Source organism: Balaenoptera borealis (assembly GCF_965194805.1).
Source record: "Balaenoptera borealis genome assembly, chromosome: 7".
Classification (NCBI taxonomy): Eukaryota; Metazoa; Chordata; class Mammalia; order Artiodactyla; family Balaenopteridae; genus Balaenoptera; species Balaenoptera borealis.
In genome coordinates, this window is record NC_138864.1 from 10,666,361 (window position 1) to 10,690,330 (window position 23,970).

At 45.1% G+C, this 23,970-nt stretch overlaps 1 protein-coding gene across 2 annotated transcripts in view; it reads left to right on the forward strand.

The window, feature by feature from the left end:
- Positions 1–22,339, forward strand: part of LANCL2 (LanC like glutathione S-transferase 2) — a 61,549-nt gene extending 39,210 nt beyond the window's left edge. The window contains exons 5-9 of one of the 2 annotated variants that reach the window (XM_082399633.1): positions 473–619; positions 3,571–3,753; positions 14,476–14,652; positions 17,393–17,465; positions 18,317–19,203. In XM_082399633.1, coding sequence (XP_082255759.1) covers positions 473–619; positions 3,571–3,753; positions 14,476–14,652; positions 17,393–17,465; positions 18,317–18,324 — 588 coding nt within the window. In that variant the 3' untranslated portion in view covers positions 18,325–19,203. Of the gene's footprint in view, positions 1–472; positions 620–3,570; positions 3,754–14,475; positions 14,653–17,392; positions 17,466–18,316; positions 19,204–19,823 lie in introns of those variants that run through there. The other variant, XM_082399632.1, reaches the window with a different exon arrangement.
- The last annotated feature ends 1,631 nt before the right edge of the window (positions 22,340–23,970 follow it).

A 23,970-nucleotide genomic window follows, 5' to 3' on the forward strand; every position in this document is an offset into this window, starting at 1 on the left:
CCCACATGCAGCAAATTCAAGTTTTGCTTCTTGGAACTTTCTGGAATGTTTTTTAACCAATATTTTTGATCTGAGGTTGGTTGAATCCATGGGTGTGAAACCCGCAGCAAATATGGAGGGCCAACTGTACTAGCCAGTGTTTTGGGGAAAACATGGAAGCTACAAAGCAACTAAGTAGTCTAGGATAGTTTTTATCGGAAGTTTTTCTAGGTTCTAGTAAACTGTTCATGCAAAGACCTTTTGATCTCTTGGTTCTACTTCTTAATATCTTTTTCTACTCTGAGATTGTCTTCTGGTTTCTCTCTGCCTGTATTTATTTATTTATAAAATAAAGATAACAGTTTTGGCTACTAACTGCTTAAAGATTTTTAGAATAAGTAATCTATCTATATAAAGACATGTTATTGTTAATTAGACTGAAAGAGATTACATGTAAGTTTTTTAGACTTATGCTGTCTCATTATGTCTGTAGGTAGTCGATGCTATTATTGAATCGGGCAAAGCTTTGTCAAGGGAAGAAAAGAAGGCCGAGCGCTGTCCCCTGTTGTATCAGTGGCACAGGAAGCAGTATGTTGGAGCAGCCCATGGCATGGCCGGAATCTACTACATGTTAATGCAGGTGCGTGATACTCTGAAATACTAGTGCAGTGACCGCGTTATAAAATACTAGATCAAATCGGAAATGGGTACTGAAATTTTACTACAAACCAAGCAGGCTGAAAGGAAATAAGGATCCTCCTTTGAATCATGGATCCCCAAGCAGTGACCTCCTGAGAGCACATTCTGTGTGCAGTTTCGTGTTGGATTAGGTGTCTGTGGCCCACACTTTATTTCTGTCCATGTCCTCCTCTTTTAATAGGGAAAAACCTTCGGGGAGCAGAAAGGGCTTCCAGAATGCAGGCTAGGGCAGAGACTTTTTCACATTCAGATACCCCCAACTTATTAACAGTTGTGTTCAAAATTTTTTTAACTAGTTTATTGCTGTGGTTATGATTTTGTCTCTGAACCATCCCTGACATCTACTGAATTAAGTACTGACTCTTGCGTCAGGCAGTCAAAGACCTCACCCCAAACATTGCTTCAACCTGCTTCCAGCCTTATGGCCTGTGGGTCCCTCTTCCGCTCTGTATGCAGCCTGCAGGCAGACCTCGGCGACGTTGCGGGTTCAGTTCCAGACTGCTGCAGTAAAGCAAAAAACATCGCAGTGAAGCAAGACTATGCTGTAGTCTGTTAAGCGTGCAATAGCATTGTCTTAAAAAAAAGTGTACATAGCTGAAATTAAAAATATTTTGTTGGTAAAAAGCGCTTAACCATCATCTGAGCCTTCAGTGAGTTGTAATCTTTTTGCAATAGTGAGATCAAAGATCACTGATCACAGATCACCATAACAGACATAACAATGAAAAAGTTTGAAATATTGTGAGAATTACCAAAATGTTTCAGAGATACAAAATGAGCGAATGCTATTGGAAAAATGGTGCTGCAAGCCTTCAATTTTTAAAAACTGCAAATGCAGCACAGTAAAGCAAAGAACAGTAAAACAAGGTCTGGCTGTGCCTTTTGTTTGTTTGTTTTTCCCCCCAATTAAGCCTTTATTTCTTCTACTACACCCATAACAGAGTACTTTATAAAGTTATTCAAAATTACAATGCTAGTAAGTCAAGGAGCATGGATTAGAATTTAGATCTTTTTAATTAAAAGCCCATATATTCCTTTTTTAAATTTTCACTTACAAATTCCTTTTTTATTTTTACCTTTTGTGTCATGCTGCTCCTCACTAAAGGAAAGTAGGAGATTCCTATCTGCACAGGACTAGAGCTCCCTTCTCTGGTGATTAGTAGGGGTCTTTGGTTATCACTGCAGAAAGTAAAACACGTATGTATTCCAATTTGTGAATTTAGGTGCAGACGTGTTTCCAAAATAATCAATTCTATGTTTCATTTTAAAATGGCAGTGTTGTTCTAGACAGTTGGTAGATTGTCCATTTTTCTCTATTTTCCCAGAAAAAGGTTTTAACAGTGGCTTTTGAACCCTGTTTTAAAAGTGATCATACCCTTAAGGGAAACATAATCATATGAAAATCACACCAATAAAAAATAATTTAGATTTAGGTGTTTAGTTTAATTTTGCTAGATGCTGGGGGGTTCCTTGAGAGAGTCACAAATCATAAGATTTACAACTCATCTGCTTTTAAAGTGAAGAGCCTGGAAACACTCTTTCGTGAGGATCCTACTTAGAAATTGGCGTCAGCGTTCTCCTCCTGGTTGGTAGCAGCGGTGTGCCGGAGGCGGTCTCGCGAGGCCGGCTGCACACACCGCTCCCCGGCGGGGCCGGCCTAGCCGTGCGGGGGCTCCATGTGCGCTGTCATCTGGACCAGCTGTCAGAACGACACACACAAGAACTTTCAAAATATCACTTAAAGGGAACGCCACTCTCACGGTGAAGAATAAAGCACAGTTCTCCTCTGGAGACTCATTTCAGAACCTCAGGGAAAACAGAAAACAGACACCCAGCTTCTCTGGTGAGACTCGGGGACTTCTGGAGCCCCGCGCGACACGTGGACTGAGAACGGACGGAGGAACCGAGGAACAGCAGGTGACCTGACGGGACAGGGGTGCCCGCACAAGGTGCCGGAGGAGGCGGATGCCAGCCAGAAGCAAGCCAGGTGTCCTGCAGGGCCCTGCGCTCGGGAGCTTACGGCGCCACCGGGGGCGGTGCCAGGCGTGTGTTCCGGTGGGCAGTGAGGTCTGGGCTGCGGGGGAGCCTCTTTGGACATCCTTGTGCGGCCCAGCTGGACCTGTGCCGTGAGATCACCGTGCAGGGCGCGGTGGCTGCAGGAGACGGTACGTGGTCTGCAGCGGTCAGACCAGTTCTTCTGACGCCAGGAAGCCAGGTGGGGAGGAGGGTTGAAGTGGAGCGCAGACCTGAAAGCGGGGCTTGGTGAGTGTCCGCACGGTCAGCGGGAGACCTCCCTGCTGCCACGGCCAGCCCCGCACCGGCACCCTTCCCCGCCCCAGCTGGCAGCACGGCACCCCCTCACCTGCGGGAGTGAAGTCGCTCTTTCGGAGAAACAGCTCAGATAAAAGATTTGTAGGTATAGGCATATGGAAGTCCCCACTGAAAAAGGTAGCTAGCTGTCTGTGGTGGTTAATTGTATGTGTTCACTTGGCTGGGCTACGTTGCCCAGATGTTTGGTCAGACATCATTCTGGGTGTGTCTGTTAGGGAGTTTGGGTGATGTTTACGTTTAAACAGGTGGACTTGTAGTAAAGCAGTTTGCTCTCCGCTTGTGGGTGGGCCTCATCCAGTCAGACGCCTCCCCCCTGAGCAAGAGGGAACTCCCCAGCGGATGGCCGGCCGCCAGTTCCGTCCGCAGCATCGCGTCAGCAAGGGTTGATGCAAAGGCCTGCCCAGGCCTTCAGTAACCGGAGAAGCGGATTAATTCTAACTTTATGTGTTCCTCAGTATTCTGGGTAATTGATGCTTAACTATATTAGCCACAATGCAGAGGTTTAAAAAAAAAAGCTTATGGAAACATAAATTAAATGTTTTATTTTTGTTTGTTTAAAAGCCGGCAGCAAAAGTGGACCAAGAAACCTTGACAGAAATGGTGAAACCTAGTATTGACTATATGCGCCACAAAAGATTCCGATCTGGGAATTATCCGTCATCCCTAAGCAATGAGACAGACCGACTGGTGCACTGGTGTCACGGGGCCCCCGGTGTCATCCACATGCTCATGCAGGCGTACAAGGTCAGTGCTGCGGGGCGTGTCCTTAGCACTCGAGGTGCACAGACACGGTTTTCACCACCACGTTTTCAGTTTGGTTTTGGTAAGCACATTTTGCTTGCAAACTAAAAACATTTTAGAGTTAATATTTTTACTAGTAAACAGAAAGTCTTTTTATTTCACTGTTCATCACCACTGTAATTGGAGTTGTAAGTATATGTGTGTGTGTTTTAACAGGGATTATATTCATGTGTAAAAGAAAACCTAGATGACATAAGTATGAATATCCAGTAAGGCAGGAGGCAGTATTATAACCAAAATGCTTTTTGTTTGACTTCACATCATTTGATTTCCTTGCTTGAATAAGCCTTTATCGCTAGATGATGCTGCTGATGATTCAGGAGCTTTTAAATTTGAGTTTTAAATTATTATAAAGTTATTTACAAAAGATTGATGTGGCATTCAAATTTTTACACATATGAGAGGTATTATTGGAAATTTAGGCAGTACCTTTACTGATGAATTGTAGTAGACTCTGTAGATCTATCTGGGCACAATATTAAGAATACTGCTGATTTCTCTCCTGGACTTAGAATTATCATGTGAGTTGAAAGCAAACAATTCTTCTTTTGCAATTTTATTTTTCTTTTAATGCATCTTTGTTTGTAATAGTTGATGTTGGAGATTGTCACTTATATACCAATGTATACAAATGTAACCACAATGATTGATTAGTGTTTTGGCAAGGTCTCTTAGTTTTGCAGAAATAGACTTACTGGAGCAGAATTCACATGTCTACCTGAAAATTACAGAAGAACTGGTCCCTGAATCAATTTTATTTTCCTTTTGTGATTAACTATAATAAATTATTTAGAAAAATTGGGAATTACCTTTCATGATTTAGGCTGATTTCTCAGAATTTTTTAGTCCTACAACAATAACACCAAAAATATTCACATAATATAAAAGTCAGTTACGAGCATTCAAGAAAATAACTCAGAAAGTTATGATGTTTGATGAGAGGAAAGCACAACGAAGTATACTTTTTGGAGATCTGAAGAACTTAATGATTCATCTTCTTAACAGTACGTCAACTTTTAAATTAGAACAGAATTCTGTTCAAATCACTGCCTCCCCTTTTCTCGAGCTTTAGAGGAAATGTAACTTCAGTGACATAGAGATAAGTCTGTAATATTACAAATATCCAACCATAGGATCTGAGCACAGTACTGACAGCACAAACAGGAATCCTTTGGTACTCAGAACAGATGTTTGACTGGTAAAAACTGAAAGCTTCTCTTTGTCAAACTCCTTTTCCCTTTTGCTTTAACGAGGATCAGCTATAGAGGTGGGCACTCCTGGTGGCTGGTAGTCTTGGCTTCTGGGGGTCTCCCCACTCCTGCTTTAGCAGCTGAGCTGTGGGCAGGAAGAAGTGGTCAGGAGCCAGGGCTTGCAGTGGGCCCTTGTCCTGGGCAGTTCCATTTCCATTAGCCCTGCTGACCATGGCCACCATCTGCTTCCACCACTGCTGGTACCAAGGGAGCAAGCGCCGCACACCCCTGCCAGCGGCAGGGCCACCGCGTCTCAGCCCAGCTCTACCTGCAGGGCTTCCGCTCCGGAGACCACTGGGTGCCCGTCCCCCCGCACTGATTCCAAAACAGAAACTCCTCTTTTCTAGAAACATGGACAGTAAGATCCCATACTTAGTCACTAAAACTTAATTTTGTCCATGTACTTCAAAGTTCCCAAACATGAGGAAGGGGAGGAATAGCGGAATCTTCTGGGGCAGAAGGCGTCAATGGTAGTTTGAAGAAGCATAGATAATGTAGTTTTACAGTTGGGGGTGAAAATATGTCTTCAGAATATAAGTTAGTGGAGTATGAAATTTGTACTTGGCCAGGACAGGGGGTGGCACAAAGCTAGAGAGACACAGCTCTAGACTCTATTTTCTCTCAAGTTATTGTTAACTCAGATTAAGAGGGTCCTTGTCCATTGAAGCCATCTCTCAAAATGAGGAAATGTTTAAATTTTGTGTAATAACAAGCTTTCAGCAGTTTCTCATGCTGGCACATAAAGTTGTAAGTTCTTCAGGAGCACTTAGGAAGGCATAAGGTGTTCAAGTATTTAAAAAAAAATTAATATCTTTCACAAATAAAACTATAATTTGAGTCCAGATTCACACTAAATTTGTTTTCCCTTCCTATAGATGCTAATCACATTTCACGTAGGGTATATACTCTTCTTGGTATGAACATGTATTATTCGCAGTTATGTAGTATTGTAGATGGTCTTGGAAAAAATGTCAAGATTTTTAACAGTATTTCTATGCTGTATTAGGAATTTTGTTACTTGCAAATGATTTCCTAACAATTACATTTGTGGACCTCATAGCTGGACTCCATTTTGATGAATAGTTACGATCAGTTCTTAATTATCTGACAGTAAATTACGGGTTACGGTAACAAATTCTACCACCTTCTAACCACACATTTAGGCCTTAGGGCATTAGCAGTTTGTGTGGACGCAGCCACTAATAAACAAATGCTAGGTTAAATAAAATTATATTTGGAAAAGTAAATCTGTTGCCCAGGAAAACCAGGTAAGTCATACCAAAGTGATATCAAAGTAATCCTTTGATTCTGGGCTGAATGTGTGAAACAACCATACCTTCCCCTCCTGCACCCACAAGCCTGCTCTGAAATTCCCACAGTAGAACTGGGTTAGAATGCGTCCTGGTGGTCGACTCTTCACTGCCCATCAGAAAATGTTTTCATATGAATTATTTTCCAAAAGCTCATTTGTAAGTTGATTATTTCTGACATGGAATGTCTTTCTAGGTGGTGTATATCAGGATCACCTGGAGAGATTATGTTCAAACTATATTTTCTTTCCTTCTTCCTCAAGATTCTGGTACCTTCCTAATGTTAAGCATCATTTATAAACGTACCACAGTTTATGCCTTTGTTTTTCAGTTGTTTCTAGTTTTTTGCTATTGTGAATGAGCTATAGTGAACATTCTTGTACAGATCTTTTCGTAGACGTATGTTTGCATTTCTTTGGGGCTAATAACTAGGAGTAGACTTGCTTGATCAGAAGATAGCTTTTTTAGTTTCCTAAGACACTGCCAGACCTTTTCTCAAGGGCTGTACCGGTTTACATCCCATCAGCATGTAAACAGAGTTCCAGTCGCTCCACATCTCTGCTAACACTTGGTGTTGGAAGTCATCTTGATTTTATTCTGGTGGGTATTTCATTGTGGCTTTAATTTGTGCCTTCCTGATGGTTAATGATGTCGAGCAATTTTGCATGTGCTCATGGGTCGTTTGTACAGTTGACCCTTGAACAACATGGGTTTGAACTGCGTGGGGCCACTTATACATGGATTTTTTCAGTAAGTACAGTACTGTGGTACCACACGGTATGCAGTATGGTGAATACGGGGATGCAGAACGGCATACAGAGAGAGCCCACTGTAAAGTTACACGAGGGTTTTCAACGAGGTGGGGGCCGGCACCCCAACCCCCATGTTGTTCAAGGGTCAGCTGTGTATCTTTGTTGAGTGTCTGTTCATATCTTTTACCCACATTGTTTTATGTATTTATTGTTTGTTCTTTTATTATGGAGTCATAAAAATTCTTCATATGTTCTGGTTGTAAGTCCTTTGGTCAGATAACGTTTTGGAAATGATTTCTCCCAGTCTGTAGTTGGCCTAATCATGTTCTCTATGACATCTTCTAATGAGTAGAGTTTTAAATTCTGGTAAAATCTGCCTTATAAGTGTGTTTTTTGTAATGGTAACTACTTTCCGTATCTTGTCTGAGAAATTTTACTTACTCCCAGGTTATACAGATAGTATTCTCCTACATGCTTCATGGATTTAGATTTTACATTTAGAACTGTCTCAGATTAAGTTTTGTATATTAAGTGAAGTAAGGAGTGAAGTCCTTTTTTTTTAACCATAGGAGTATCTGATTGTTCCACATCATTTGATTTCCCCATTGATTGATTTGGTACCTGTAGAGGCACTAGTTCAAACGTCAAATGACCTAGTAAATGTAGGTTTATTTCTGGGCTCTCTGTTCTGTTTCTTTGGCCTCCTTACCTGTCTCTGTGATACCATGCCGTTTGGATTACTTTAGCTTTACTCTAAGTTTTGACATCAGGTAATTTAAGACTTCAGCTTTGTTCTTCTTTTTCAAAATTGCTTTAAATATTCTAGATCCTTTGCATTCCCGTATAAGTTTTAGAAATCAGTTTGTCAGCAAAAGAGGCCTATTGGGATTATGACTGAGATTGCATTCAATCTGTAGAACAGTTTTGGTAGAATTGATACCAATATTGAGTGTTGTTATACACAAATATGGTATATCTCTCCACTTTTTACATTTTCTTTAATTTATGTCAACAGTGTTTTATAGTTTTTGATGTCTTTATATTTAAAGTCTGTGTCTTCATAGTTGGGAGTTGTCTAGCAATGCAGTCTAACAACCTCAGCCTTTAATTTAGAATGTTTAGTTCATATATAGTTAATGTAATTATTTATGTGGTTGGATTTAGCTCTGCCATTTTTCCATATGGTTTCTATTGGCTACATCTTGGAACTTTTTTTTTCCTCCTCTGTTTTTTCTTTCTTGCCTTTTTAGGGAGGTAGGAGAGAGTAACTGAATATTTTCTGGAATTCCAGTTTAATTTCTCTGCTGACTCTTTTAACTATATCTATTTGTACATTTTTTTAGTGGTTGCTAAATATACATCTTTAACATTGCAATATACATCCTTAACTTTTCACAGTCTGCTTAGAATTGTACACTTCATATAAAATGTAAGAAAATAGTAAGTGCCTAGTTCTCTTGGCAGCAGTTCTGTACATGTTTATAACATCTGTCAGATGTATCAACAAATGTTATAAACCCCAGTATAGTTTTATAATTTTTGCTTTTTAAATAGTCCTGTGTATTTTAAAGAAATTAAGACAAGCAAAGAAGATGGTCTTTGATATTTATTTGTATATTTCCTCTTTTCAGTGCTCTTCATTCCTTCTTGAAGGTCCAGATTTCTATCAAGTATCATTTCCTTCAGCCCGGAGAACTTCCTTTAGCATTTCTTATAGTCCAGGTTTGGTGACAACACATTGATTATCACTTATCTTAAATTTGTCTTTATTACACTTTCATTCTTTTTTTTTTTTTTAAATGGAAAATAAAGGACAGTATATTTTAGTTGTAGTGCATGCATTTGGATCCCAACTCATTGCTAAACAGTCCCGTGCCTCCGGCCCTGCCTCGGGTGGTGAGTGCCACATGGACACCATGTTCCGCCTGGAGCCACCCACTTGAATGCACCAGTCGGAACTCCTTTGGCCTGGCTTTCATTGATTCAGCAGATTACTTAGAGGATGATCCATTGTCAAAGAGATGGTTCTTGCAAGGAGTGCATGTCTGGCAGACAGCCTCTAGTTTGTAGATCATTGTGGAATCTGTGGCAACGAGGATGCTGTATCTTCCTCTAATTTAAGAAAATTTCTTGCAGTTCTCTGTGAGGATGACGTGTGGTCCTTGACATCCAAATGAACTGATACAATTCTAACAGTAGAATTCCTACTGTTACATATTCCTGTGGCACTGGTGCAGTTTGTACCGAATTGCTTTATAGTTTTCAAGGTGAGCTTGACGTTTTGGGATTACTAGTACATCTGCTTTACATACCAGGGAACTTTTCCTAATATAGGTGAAAGTTTTGGTTACTTCCTGGTTGTTCCTACAATGGTGATTTCCATGGGCAAAATCTGAAACAGTCCCTCTGGGGGTGGTGCCTCAATCTTCCTTCCACATCTTGTGGTTTGTGAAGAATGCTATCCTTACCGTGAACATCTAGATCAATTTTGTGGACATTTCTTTATTATTCCAAAAACTGCAGAGAACAGGGGTTTTGTAATAACTGATCCAGAAATTCCCTTGCACTTTAGGATTGCCTAATAATAAGCAAAAGCAATGAGAGAGGTGAATATTGCCCTGTACTTAAGAAAAGTCAATTCTGCTCCCCCATCAAATTGGCTACTAAGTCTAAATGGAAGATGTAAAAAAAATTGAAGTGGAAAATTGTGAAGGATTCCTTCTCTCCAAGACCTACAGTGGAAATGCCTCTTAGGAATTAGTTTTTTAATTAACTACTAAAATATTGTAAGTTTAATCTCCTAATAAATTGAGTATTGTTACTGGAAGAGGTCTTGTAAATGAATCAGCTGAAACGTCACTTCTACTTAAGAGAATAAAAAAAAAATGTTAAGTAGTGTTATTAACTTCCTGTCGTGTTTGTTTCTTGGCAAGTCCAAACCCTCTTACCAATCCAGTTTCACTGAATATGAGCTCATTTTTCCTTTTTTGATATTTTCCTTGAAGGCTTTAATTTTAATAGTTGAAATCATCTTAAAGAAGATAAAGGAAATATTGGATAAAAAGATGAAAGCGGTAAGAAGGAAGGGAAAAATCTTCATTTCCTTGGAGCGGACATTGTTATTCACAGTGTTTGTGAAGAAATGATAAACACCATGGCAGTAAGACAGATAATGATTTGCATCCCAAAGGCTCTTGCATGTAGTCATGTATTAAGCCATAAAAGAAAAAAATCAACCCAGTTTTCCCTTGGAAAAGCTTAAGAGGCAGAGGGAGTAAGGTCAGAATCTTATAGCTCGGTGGAAAATTACACCAGCTATTAAAAAATTCTGAATTCTACTTCATACCATGAAATCCACAACAGGGTTATTTATACAGAGGAGAGAGAGGAGTAAGGTCTCGGTGACCAGGTCTGAGGAAGGGACAGGATGTGTTCTAGTCCACAGTGGTTCAGAAGAGTTAGGTTCACTCTGCGAAGGGTTAGATGTGGAACAGTGTGTGGTCTCAGGGCTGTGGTACCACTGCCTCTTACTCTTCACTCTCTTATTTTATTTTTTTTATTGAAGTATAGTTGATTTACAGTGTTGTGTTTGTTTCAGGTGTACAGCAAAGTGATTCAGAGATATTATATATATCCTTTTTCAGATTCTTTTCCCTTATGGATTATTACAAGATATTGAGTGTAGTTCCCTGTGCTATACAGTAGGACCTTGTTGTTATATATAGTAGTGTGTATGTATGTTAATCCTAACTCCTAATTTATCTCTCCCCCCTTTCCCCTTTGGTAACCATAAGTTTGTTTTCTATGTCTGTGAGTCTGTTTCTGTTTCATAGATAAGTTCATTTGTGTCATATTTTAGATTCCACAGATAAGTGATATCATATGGTATTTGTCTTTCTCTTTCTGACTTACTTCACTTAGTGTGATAATCTCTAGGTCCATCCATGTTGCTGCAAGTGGCATTATTTTCTTATTTTTTATGGCTGAGTAATATTGCATTGTATATGTGTACCACATCTTCTTTATCCATTCCTCTGTCTATGGACATTTAGGTTACTTCCATGTCTTGGCTATTGTAAATTTCACTTTCATTCTTTGAAGATATTTTTGCTGAATATCTACGCTGACAGTTGTTTTTTTTTTTCCTTTCAGTTCTTTAAAGATACTGCTCCACTGTCTTCTGGCCTTCACTATTTCTAGGATGTTAGTCATTCTTTATATTGTTCTCTTACAAGTAGTCTGTGTTTTCTCTGGAAGCTTTCAGGATTTCCTCTTACTTTTTGGTTTTCAATATTTTATCATGTACCCATGTGTATCTGTTTGTATTTATCCTGCTTGAGAGCCTTTAAGCTTCTTGAACTTGTATGTCTTCCACTACATTTGGTAAATGTTAGGCCTTTACTTTCCAACAGGTCTCTGAGGCTTTTGTTTTTAATTTCTTTTCTGTAATTCAGATTGTATAATTTCTATTTATTTACCTTCATATTCACTAATGAGTTCTTCTCTATTAAGCCTTACTCAGTAAGTTTTTAATTTCATCTATTGGTGTTTTTTCAGTTCCTGAATATCTATTTCTTTTTATAGTAATGTTTCTCTGAGATTTCCAAACCATTCATTGATGATGTGTTTAGTTTCGTTTTCATCCTTAAAGATTGTTAATAACTGCCCCAAATGCTTGTCTCTGTTTTCCACATTCGGTCGTCTCAGCATCAGTTCATTTCCTAATGTGAGCAGACAGACTCAGAGAAGTTACGATGACTCACCCAAAGGTACTCGGTCAGTTGTAGTGGAAGAGGGTGTCCAGCCATGGCTTCCGACTCCAGATCTCTTACGTCTTCCTCTGCATCGCGCTGTCTCTTCAAACTTTCTGTCATGACATTTCCCAGGGAGATTTACGATTTGAGAGAGGTAATGTGGATCAGTAAATAGATTTTCTGGCCAAGTTATAAGGCTACAATGTAGAGAAGATAAATCTGGGCGCTTCAGTGTTCTTTAAATTTTCAAATGTCCCACTATTTATTTTTTTTTAAGGAATATTTATTTATTTGTTTGTTTATTTATTTATGGCTGCGTTGGGTCTTCGTTGCCCTGCGCGGGCTTTCTCTAGTTGAGGCGAGCGGGGGCTACTCTTTGTTGCGGTGCAGGGGCTCTAGAGCGCAGGCTCAGTAGTTGTGGCTCACGGGCTCAGTAGTTGTGGCTCATGGGCTCAGTAGTTGTGGCTCATGGGCTCTAGAGCGCAGGCTCAGTAGTTGTGGCCCACGGGCTCAGTAGTTGTGGCTCGTGGGCTCAGTAGTTGCGGCTCTAGAGCGCAGGCTCAGTAGTTGTGGCGCACGGGCTTAGTTGCTCTGCGGCCTGTGGGATCTTCCCGGACCAGGGCTCGAACCCGTGTCCCCTGCGTTGGCAGGTGGATTCTTAACCACTGCGCCACCAGGGGAGCCCCTCAAATGTCCCACTGTTCAGAGTAGCTCCTCACGTGGAGCACGAGTGTGTGACGGTAGTGGGCGTGGTGGGCGTGCTGTGGGCACGCGCCGGGGAAGGAAGGTGACGCTCGCTGTGTGGGGTGCCTCTAGCAGCTTCAGTCTCACCAGGGGGGCGGGGAGAACGGGAAGGAAGTCCGCCTGGTTTCATGTACCACTGGGTGACCATCAGAAAGGAGCCAGTCAGGTTTTCTTTAGGACTGGCCTTACTCTCCGTGTGATTTTATGACATAGCCTCCAAAACAGTCTCCTTTCACCTGTCAGCTTTGACCTAATCTTTTTTAGGATGGGAAGAAGGTTCCTTTTATAATTCATTGTAAGAGGCTTAAGATGCAAATGAGAGGATGAAATATTGTGCTGGCATGATAACATAGAAAGAATGGTGGTTAATGACAGCTCAGAAGTAGCACTAACCGTGTGCCAGGCAGTGTTCTAAGAGCTTCTTGTATGTTATTTCTTTTTAATACAGCAAGCCGCTGAGATGAAGAAATGGTATCTTTTTTTTTTTTTTAATTTTTTTACTTATGGCTGTGTTGGGTCTTCGTTTCTGTGCAAGGGCTTTCTCTAGTTGCGGCAAGTGGGGGCCACTCTTCATCGCGGTGCACGGGCCTCTCATTATCTCGGCCTCTCTTGTTGCGGAGCACAGGCTCCAGATGCGCAGGCTCAGTAATTGTGGCTCACGGGCTTAGTTGCTCCGCGGCATGTGGGATCTTCCCAGACCAGGGCTCGAACCCGTGTCCCCTGCATTGGCAGGCAGATTCTCAACCCCTGCGCCACCAGGGAAGCCCGAAATGGTATCTTTTTGTAGTACATTAAGATGTAAGAGGTGACTTGTCCTCGGTCACATTTAAAAGGTGACAGAGCTGAGATGCACGCTCAGGGACCCCAGAGGCCGCGTCTCAGCTGCTTTTATGGCTGGGAGTCTTGCTCCTGGCCCTGGCGAGGCTCTGCACCAGGAGCGGTGACGGAAACGCGGATCTGCCTCTTCCCCCTTCTGGCCGCAGCGGGCGCTGGTCACAGTTCGGGCACTTCAGTTCTCCTGCACCTCAGAGCCGCCTCAGCGGGTGCCCAGGAGTCGCGCTCATCAGTCACAAGGAGGATCCCCTTTGCCGCCCCAAGGAGCTCTTCTCCAGTGACCTTTGGCCTCTGATTCGTGGTCCAAAACTCATTTGCACTAGAATGGAATGAGCTAAGCAGGGGAGACTGCTAATAACAGATTCAGAGGAGAGGACCGGGGAAGGAAAATAAATGAAATGTGAGGAGACAGAGAAGAGTGTCAGGGGGAATCTTTGGGGGGGGGTGAAAGTGTCCTCACGCTGGCGCACTTGCCTCCGCCGAGCGCGCTTGTCCCTCCGTCCCCGTAAACCACTGCGTGGAGGTGGTGCCGCCTGCCGCTGGGCTGAGGACGCTCTCTGCGGGTTTCCTTGTGACGGTTTATGACCGCTCGTCGGGTGCGTTGGCTGTGTGGCTAACGAGGATGTGGAATGTTCCTGACCTGGATGACGGGACAGTGTGGGATCCTCGACTGCCCTCTGCACGAGTAGGAGTGTCACAGCTGCAGCCTGCAGGCCCCAGGAGGCACAGGTGGTTCATTTGTGACAGAGCATCTTACCAGGGAGGTCTGGTAGCCTTCCTGATAACCGTTGGAACTTTAGAACTGCTTTTGAAAAACCATGAACTCGAAGGCAGGCGAAGCGGGGAGAGGAGTGGCTTGGGCTGCACGGTGCCTGGTGCAGTACCGCTGCCGCTGGGCTTGGTTTACCCGTCATTTCAGGTTTCTGAACGTCGTGCAGTTTTCTAAACAGGAAGGGGAAATGTTTTGCTAACTCGTTGCATAAGACATCTGTTTAACACTGCTTTGTTTTTCATTGCCCAGGTTTTTAAGGAGGAGAAGTACTTGAAGGACGCCATGGAGTGCAGCGATGTGATTTGGCAGCGAGGTTTGCTGCGGAAGGGCTATGGGATCTGCCACGGGACCGCTGGGAACGGCTACTCTTTCCTTTCCCTTTACCACCTCACGCGGGATAAAAAGTACCTCTACCGCGCTTGCAAGGTAAGGACATCGCTATCCAAACCGCTTCTCAACCCTCCAGGGCACGCACACAGCCCAAATACAGCTCTCTCCTCCTTCAGACATGTTTCTCCCGACTCTGCGGTTTCCTCTGCAGAGCCTTGTCCCTGGCGGCCGTGTGCCTTGGCCGTTCCATCTGTGCAATGGGACTAAGGGGTGGAAATGCATTCTGGAGTCCCGTGACTTGTTAGGATGCCCTCCTGTGCATTTATTAGCTTCATGACTTTGGGGCGCCCCTTCTTCAAGCCTCAGTTTCCTCATCTGTAAAAATACTACCCACCTCCTAAATTTGTTCCAGGAGGAGTTAATTGAGGTAATGGGCAGGCCGTCGGTAGTTGCCCCTGCTTAAAATCCTCCAGTGGTTTCCCACTGCCCGTGAGCAGCACCCACAGCCCGGAAGTGGAGAGCCCCGTGCGCCTCGGCCCCTGCCTGCCTCTCCCCCGCCTTGCCCCACGCTCTCCACGGGGCGCAGCGTTCCTGGGGCTTCCCCGAAATCTGCCTGGTGGAGGCAACCTCTGGGGTCTCCCCCGTGACAGAGCCACCGGGGCGCTCAGCGTGCGCGTCTGCTTGTTCCTGGTGTGCCGCAGCCTAGACCACGAGCTGCGTCATCTTCCCAGTCAACGTCCCGACCCGACCCAGTGCCTGGGACGGTGCCGGCACCGAGGACAGGCTTAACACGCATCGGATGTGCGAAAATGAACGCACAGAGCAAGACTCAGTAAACGTTTGTTGGTGTTTTTATTACTATACACATGTCACAAAATAAAGTGACAGGAACACAGAAAAAAAGATTGGAAGAAAATGCACCAAAATGTCCAATGACCCTTGATGGATGGCGGCATTCGGGTGGCTTATTCTGTGTATTTATTACTGTTCTGAAGCCTTTTCCCACACCAGATGGAGCAGAGCCCTCCGTCTGGTGCCCCGCCCGAGTCACGCATGCGGTCGTGGTGCCCACACTCAACAGAGGCCGCGCAGGGTATCGTGGGGATGCAGGGGGCGGGCGCCTGACCCGGGCGTCGGGGGCACCACGTAGGCCGAGACCCAGAGCAGAGCTGGAGCTTGAGCGGGCGGTGGGAGGGGTGCCGCCAGCCGAGGAAGCTGGCGTGGTGAGCACCCTGGGGCCCGCAGCGTTCCCTTGGCCAGCGCAGAGCAGGGCAGGAGCTGGGGTCAGCGAGGCGAGGGGCAGTTCGGGTGGACGGCAGTCGCAGTAGCAGGTGGGTAAGAACATACGGGGACTGGGGAAGGCTTCGTGGGGGCTGAGGCACAGCTAGTTTTCTAAAGATGTGGAGCTTTTCAGGTGGGCCAGGCAGGGCGTGGGGAGGCGAAGTGCACCCCAGTGGGAGACGAGCCCCTGCAGAGCATGGAGGCAGGCAGGGCGCAGAGCAGCCTGACCCCGAGCGCTCAGCGCGGGAGGGTGCACGGGCGAGGGGTGAGGTCAGCGGGGCCGAGGCCAAAGAAAGCTAGTCCTTCCCCTTAGTCAGTAGATCTGAGCCTTGGTTACGCCTTAGAGTCACTGGGAGCTTTAAAGGAGTGCCTGGACCCCACCCTGGGCCCGGTTCTGCGGGAGCCCAGGCCCCCCGGTGCCAGCTCCTGGGTGGTTCTCACCTGCAGGCGGGGCTTCCCAAAGGTTTGTGATTCATGTTCAGGCTCCTCTCGGATTGCCGTGGCCACAGTGGAATGGATGAGGTAGAGGTAAACAATTTGGGTTTCTCCAAATTGTTGTTTAATAATTAATGCAAGAAATGTTGAGTTATAAACCAAGGGCATTGGCTCTGATACTAAAGAGGAGAGATTCAGAAACACTTAAGATATTGATATAGCTGATTCACTTTGTTATAAAGTAGAAACTAACACACCATTGTAAAGCAAGTATACTCCAATAAAGATGTTAAAAAAATAAATAAATTCCTCTTGATAGACACTAAAAAAAAACAGATATTGAGCTGAGCCCACAGAATTCAGTGGGTGTTTTTAATGTGGAGAAGACAGAAATGTATGAATGTCTCTCTGATCTCTGACTAAGGAAACCAGATAGATGGTGGTGCATCAAACAAGGTAGAAGAGTGAGCAGATTTGGAGGGTAGAAAGTTTTATTGTATATGTGCTGAATTTATGATTCTTTATATACATATGACAAAAAATAAGTTAGCTTAAATTTATTATAATGTTATAAAAATCCATTGAAGAGGTTTAAGAAGACAGGGTGGGGGAGCTCAAAGGAAATTGCTGAAAAAGCTGAGGGATGAGTTTTCAAGATGAACAGGGTGGGCAGTGGGGAGCGGTGGGGGGAGGAGGAGGGGGGAGGGAGGGCTGCGTGCTCAGCAGAGGGGCTGGCGGTGAGCCCAGAGAGCAGAGCCAGGCGAGCGGTTCAGAGCCAGTGTTTTAATCTGGGCGGAGCGCCTGCAGGGGCAGGAGGCAGTGCTTAGAAAAGACCGGAGGTTGTTGGGTTGTGAGATCTCTTACTTCAGTCTTCCCAACAACCTTCCTAGGTAAATTCCCCCCTACAGAGGAGGAAACAGGCCGAGGCAGGTGACAGAGCTCGCCAGGTCTCACCTGCTCAGAAGAGGTGGTGCCGAGTCCCTCCGAGCTCACACTCCTGGCCACTCTTGCCTGGGAGTCTGCTTTCTTTGATTCTTGGTGAATTCACTGCAGTGTCTTATGCGTTCCATGTTCACCAAGTGAAATCCCCACTCTTAAAAAGAAATGTCTTTCTCCCTAGTTTGCAGAATGGTGCCTAGACTATGGAACACATGGCTGCCGCATTCCTGACAGACCCTATTCTCTCTTTGAAGGTAAGAGTGAGGGAGAACTCCAGGTTTAAGTATCTGGGTGTGTGCATTTGGTTCTCCTGACTCTGTGCACCATCACGGTTGATCTTAGTTAGTAATCGCTGCACAGCTGGTAAATACTGTGTGCAAAGTCGTTCATTGCTGAAAATTATATTGAGTCTCTTTACCTTGCCTGTTTTGTGCTCCTGTGAACTTCTTCCAAGTATTTTTAGATCTTTTGTGACGTGTATAGGCGTAGACTGTCTGCTGCTCAGTAATGGAAGAAAATAAGTTTACTCCTGTGCATTTCATCAGTAATATTGTGCATGTAGTATTGATCTATTCACAGCAAACTTGGCTAGTTACTTAAATGTATTTAATTATTTAAGTCATGTAAAGAAGTGTAAATAATTAATATTAGTAATTTAAAAGTATTAGTAAATTCAAATATTAGTAGTTGGAAAAAATAATGAGAATATTGAAGACAGTTCTGAAAAACAAGAGCAATGAAAGAAACCAGCAAACACATTGCGAGTCTGCTCCAGGCACACACAATGCATAGAATATAATGCAGGAAAACAAAATGGAAGTCCTACAGAGACTCAGATATTCTTTGTTTAGTGTGTGTGTGTGTGTGTGTGTGTGTGTGTGTGTGTAATGGTAATTTGGAACATAAGCCACAGAAACCAGAGGGCAAATGTTAAATGGTGTTAGGATAAATGGATGGTAACTTTTTAATTACTTTAGAGCCACCTTTTATAGTAATTCCAAAATAAATTTCAGAAGGAATACATGAATACTTTTTAAAAAAATCAAATGATAGATGGGTGTTGAATTTTGTCAGGTGATAAGATCATATGGTTTTTCTTCTTCAGGCCCCTAGCATTGTGGATCACATTGGTTGATTTTCAAATATTAAGCCAACCTTGCATCTCTGGAATACACCTTACTTGGCCATGGTGTACAATGCTTTTTATGTATTGCAGAATTATATTTGCTAATATGTTGTTGATGATTTTTGCGTCTATATTCATGAGGAATATTGGCCTGTAGTTTTCCTTTCTTATAATGTGTTTGTCTGGTTTTGCTATCTGGGTAATACTGGCCTAATAAACTGTATTGAGAAGTACCTTCTCCTCTGTTTTCTGTAATAGATTGTATATTAATTGGTGGAGGAATTCTCATTTAAATGTTTGGTAGCATTCTTCAGCGAAAACTTCCTAGCCGAGAGATTTCTTTTTCGGGAGTTTTAAATTTACAAATTCCATTTGTTTAATAGGTTACAAGGCTGTTAAGTTATCTGGTTCATATTCAGTGAGTTTTAGTAGTTTGTATTTTCAAGATACTGCTCCGGTTCACCTGCGGGGTCAAATCTACGTGCATAAAGCTTTGGTAGTAGGTCCTTCATTGTCTTCCTGATGTCTGAATTGTCTGTAGTGCCATGCCGTGTTTTATTTCTGCTACTGATAATATTTTAATCATATAATAGATAAATGAGCAAAAGTTAGAGCATTTGTCATTATCCTTTGCTGAATAAGATCTTGTTAATATTCAAAGAAACCGTAACGAAAAAATGTTTCTCAGAATAAAAATTTTCGTCTTTTGTGTCATAAAAATGAGGTGTATTTGTATCAGATATAACACAGTTAATACCTGAACTCTAAATGGAGTTCGTGCAGGTTCATAAATTCAAGTTTATAATGGCAAATTCAAAGCCCCAGCGGGTGAAAGTCTTTGAACGTAGCCTCCCGAGAGGCTGGAAGCTCTTGCATTCTTCTGGGCCCCTGTGCCTCACAAGTGCCTGGCAGGAGACACTAACTAGCTTCTCGTTGGCTGGGTGAGTGCCGGTGTGGAGGCCGCTAGGCTGGAAGGGCCCGCAGCGCCCAGGACCTTTGTGGAGGAGCTCCCTCCCGCCACGGGATCCTTCGGGTAGGCTGCTGAGTTACTGCAGTGATTGGCGGTGGGGATTTTGACCAAGCAAGTAAAGGTCGTTTTAAAATAACATTTTTGAAACCCAAAGTGCAACCTTCTGTTTGGAATAAAAACGTAAAGGCTCTGAGAGGAAGTTTATATGTTGGAATATCACAATAGCAGCGCCCTTAACTTTTTTGTTAGCCCTTCTGTGAAATCATCTTAAAGTGTCAAGATACAAGATTAAAGCTCAGAAACCAATTTTTAAAATTAAGATAATGAAGAAAACTGGTATTACCTGCTGGGTGCTAATGCGAAGATTTCCTTTTTGTGTGTGTGAAGTTATTTTCAAAGTCCTCCCCACCTTTTCCCACATCCTTACAGCCCCAGTAAAGGCAGTGATCAGAGGTCACTTGGTTCTGGACCCCGCCGCGCACCCTTTCTCACAAAGGACTGCGTTTTGCGTTGCAGGTATGGCTGGCACAGTTCACTTCCTCTCCGACATCCTGGCCCCCGAGGCATCACGGTTTCCAGCATTTGAGCTCGGCTTTCCACAGAGGGATACAGAGGTTCAAAAAGACTACTGAGAGATCCAGCTGGACCAGGAGCCACCGGGTTGCTTAGTGCCTGACACAGAACCAAGTGTGAATCCTGAAAGAGGGAGAAAAAAGAGAAGCAGACACCCTCCCAGACCCCCTGTGTCAGAGTGTGGTGACAGAGCATCCCATCGGCGTTCTGTAACAGTGTCCCCTCACTGGTGTAAAGTGTGAATTCCTTGTGTCCCGTTCCCTGTAGTGTGTGCATGTCTCTTGGCGTTTGCTGTCTGTAGGTGTACATTGTTCTAAACGGAAGCCCTTCTCTGTCCATGAGCCCGAGCTGGCTGTGCATGAGGGCACGTGGCAGCCTCTTCTCTGTACATAATATTTAAAGTGGGGTGTTTTCTGTACTGACAAAGAGGAAATAGGCAGGTGGTGTCTCTCCTATGTAGCAGAAGATTCTCCGCAGTGATGTCCCAGTGGTAAGACTTTCCAGCATTTTCTGTGGGTACCTTCAGATCAGCATGAGAGAAAGACCACTCCAGAAATGAAAAGAAATAGAACAGGTAGAGGGGTTTGCTGGAGAGGGGGTGGTGAGCCTTTCCACCAGGTAGTCGAATGCTCCCTCTTCGTGTTTTGTGCTCACGTCGGTGTTTTTAAGAAGCCACAGGGGGTGCGTTGCAGCTCTGCTGGGGCTCCCTTTCTCAGGCTCTTAGTGTGAAGTTCCGGACCCTCCTCGCAATCTAGGGCAGCTCGTGCCCTGGGGAGTGGACTCATGACACCAGGGCCATTCAAGGGAGCCGTTTTCGTGGCCACAGTGTAAATCGTGTAGCAGTGACTGAGGCTTGGCAAGTCTAGATTCAGTGTATATTATTAAAATAGGCTGCACCTCAGTTCTGTCAACATTATAACTTAGTGTTGTAAGTACAGTGGATACAATTCCAGATGCGTAATAAGCAGGAAGATACTCATCTCTTCCCATGTCCCTCCAATTAAACTTATTCCAAAACTTGGTAAGTTATCAAAGTACAGATTTGGAATGAATTTAGTCCTTATTTTTGTCTGCTATTTGGGTGATAAAAGTCTCACCTTTGATGAAACGTATTAAGCATAAAGTACTAGTCTGCATTTATGCATATGGAAAAGTCTTCTAACCAAGAAAATTACGATACTGTCTATCTGACATTTTTTATTTTAAAACTGGACATTAATTTGGCTTAGCGTACCCTCAATGATTTTACCCCGTAAATCTGTTTTTAGAAGAGTTTTGCTGTCATGGTATGAGTGGTCTAGGACTTTCTACAGACTTCTCATCTTATGAGCTAAGGCCAGATCATAAAAGACAAGATAGGTCTCTCTGATGGTCTGGTCCTTATCTACAAGGGATTGTCAAGTGTTTATCAGCCCTCATTTCCACTCCTTTCATAAAGGTGAAAGGATGTCCATGTAGAAGACGGATTCCTTCACATGCGTGTGGTTCTCTGCAGCTCCTAGGACGCTGCTGAGCCCTGGTGGTGGGGCTGCCCCCCCGACACGTGCCCTTCGGCTTCTCAGCGATGCCTCGTGAGTCTCAGTCACGGCTGTTCTTTTCAAGTCAGGCTGATGACTTCCACGGCTATAAATCCTCAGCGTTGTGGATTTGCTCATACGTGTCTCAGGCAGCCCGGTTCCCTGGCACCTGCCGGCGGGACGCGACTGAGCGGAGGGGCTGGTTGTCGCAAGAGCTCCCCTGGCGTCACAGGTCAGCCCAGCTGCACTGCGGCCACCTCGGCCAGAGCTCAGCGGCAGCCCCCGGGGCTTCGGCACAAAGTGTTACCCGAGCCGTCTCAGTTCTCAGGGGAGGCCGGTGGGGCTGCACAGGCTTCACCCCACTCAGCAAGAGGGGGCAGCTCGTGGAGGCCCTGGTCCTGGCCACGTGTCTCCTGACCGGAAGCAGTGAGGTGATGGTGACCCTTCGTGATACCTGGGCATCGCGCCACGTATGTTCGGCTTGTTTCTGACTCACGCACTGAGGGCAGATGGAGCGCTTGTGAGGTAAATGGAGGAGATTGTATTTGCAGCGTCTTTTTTAGAAGCCAGCTGGGTTGACCCCTTCCCACTTACCCGCCGGATGTCAACAGAGGCGCAGTCTGTGACTCCACATTAACCCGCCTCCTGGGTCGCGACGCAGGCAGCTGCACAGTGCTGGGTCCGGCTCTCCGTCCCCGGAGGCAGCGGGGCAGAGGAGTCCCAGAGCTGGTTTAGTGGTTCTGATGAGTGCGATTTCGGATCTCAGAGCATCTCACAGTGATTTCTTACGTTTGTTTGTGTATCCAAGATGTGTCTAAGTGTTTAAAATAATGTGTATGCACAATGCCATTTTAAAATGTGAAAGAGAAAACATTGATGTCCACAGAAAGTGTGTGGGGTTCCCTGGTTCGGTACTTAGTAAAAACACGGTTTTGTTGTGACCCTTGCGGGGTCTTCGTCTGTTCTCACCTCTGTGTGCCTTTGAGAGCGACGGTTAGAAGCCTCGGCCACCGTTCTGAAGATGGCCTTCCTCACGGAAAACGTGGCCGTTGCTCATGTTATGGTGTCCCAGGTGCTTCACTAGAATGACGGCTTTCTCTCTTCATCCCAAGGGCCTCCGAGCCCTGGGCAGTACCAAGAGAAGCCTGTCTTGAGCTTGCCCGTGAGACAGGCCTTTACGCTCACAGTCACCCTGCATGGCCACAGCGCGGCTGGGGTCACAGCGTGCACGGCGGTGGGCGCTCTTCTCATCACTGTCTTACAAATGAGAAAGCTGGCGGCCTTGCCCAGGGTCACAGCCGGAATGAGGGACGGTCAGGCTTCAGACCCGACAGTTCTTGCCAGTGGCCATACTTCTGACTTGTTCTCAGTACCTCTTCCCCTACGTGCCCAGCACAGAAGGTGAGAAATTGAAACCCCGGAGAGGCCCTGTCATCTGTACCCCTGCCCTCCTGGGTCCCTCGAACCATTCAGTGCAATTCCATACTACTCTTAACTTCGTAAGGCGGTCTCAACCGCTAGTACTTCATTTGCTGAATTCATAAAAGCAGGACCCAGGTGGGAGGTCCAGGTCCCCCAAACGTTTTTACAGACTGTCTTTACTCCTTCCCAGTCTCTTTGCTAAGCTTCAAGGGCCCCTTCCTTTCAGGTCTCAATTTTTCCACATCCTGTTTTCTGGAGGGGAGCCAGGTGTCCATTCCAACCTGACGGTCACCCCCAGTGCCTGTCAGCCTTCTGTCAAACTGGCCGGTGGCCCTGGAAGGCTGTGCTGCATCATCGCTTTTCCTGATCAGAGGGAGGCCGCGGGCTCCTTCAAGGCCCCTGCTCCCCGGAGTTAGGCCACTAGATGACTGAGGCTATAATGACGTCCAGTCGGCCTCACAAGCTGCCACTGCCCCCACGTCCCTCTCCAGTTTGCTCAGGTCCCCCATCCAGCAGCTGCTTGTTGCACACCTGCAGCGTGCCAGGCCTTGTGCTCGGTGCTGAGAGTGACGTGCCGATCACTGTCCTCCTGCGGCTCACACTGCCCCTTGACGGACGCCCGCGGAGGGCAGCGGCCTCGCGCTCAGGCTTGGGGCAGGCCCTCCCCTGCCGGGACCTCGGACGGCTCCTCTGCAACGCGGGCGGGCAGCAAGCCTCCGGGCGTGCGCTTCCTGGTAATGGCAGGCGGGCACCACGGGAAGTGTGACCAGTTGGGCCTTACAGCGCGGTGACCTCTGACGTGAGGCTGGTCCCTGTCGTCAAGGAGCCTGTGGAGGGGACATCCGGAGCAGAGACGGGACCAACCTGTGTGAACTTGGATAAGCAATTTCCTACAGAGGTTTTCTGTGTCATCAGGACCACCTTATTTGGTTAGTGGGAGAATTAAAATGGAATAACAAATGGAGAAGGCATCTAGCATGTGAAAGGGCTTTTGATGGGGGAGTTGAAGGTGTGCGTGTAGTGCTTTTGTGTGGAGAAACGGGCTCACTCTCCTGAGTCATGAAATGAAAACCCAGGTCTGTCCACCTCCAAAATCCCAAGCCACACCACCATCGCGTACCACCGCTCTGCCTGGCAGCCCCGAGCTTTCG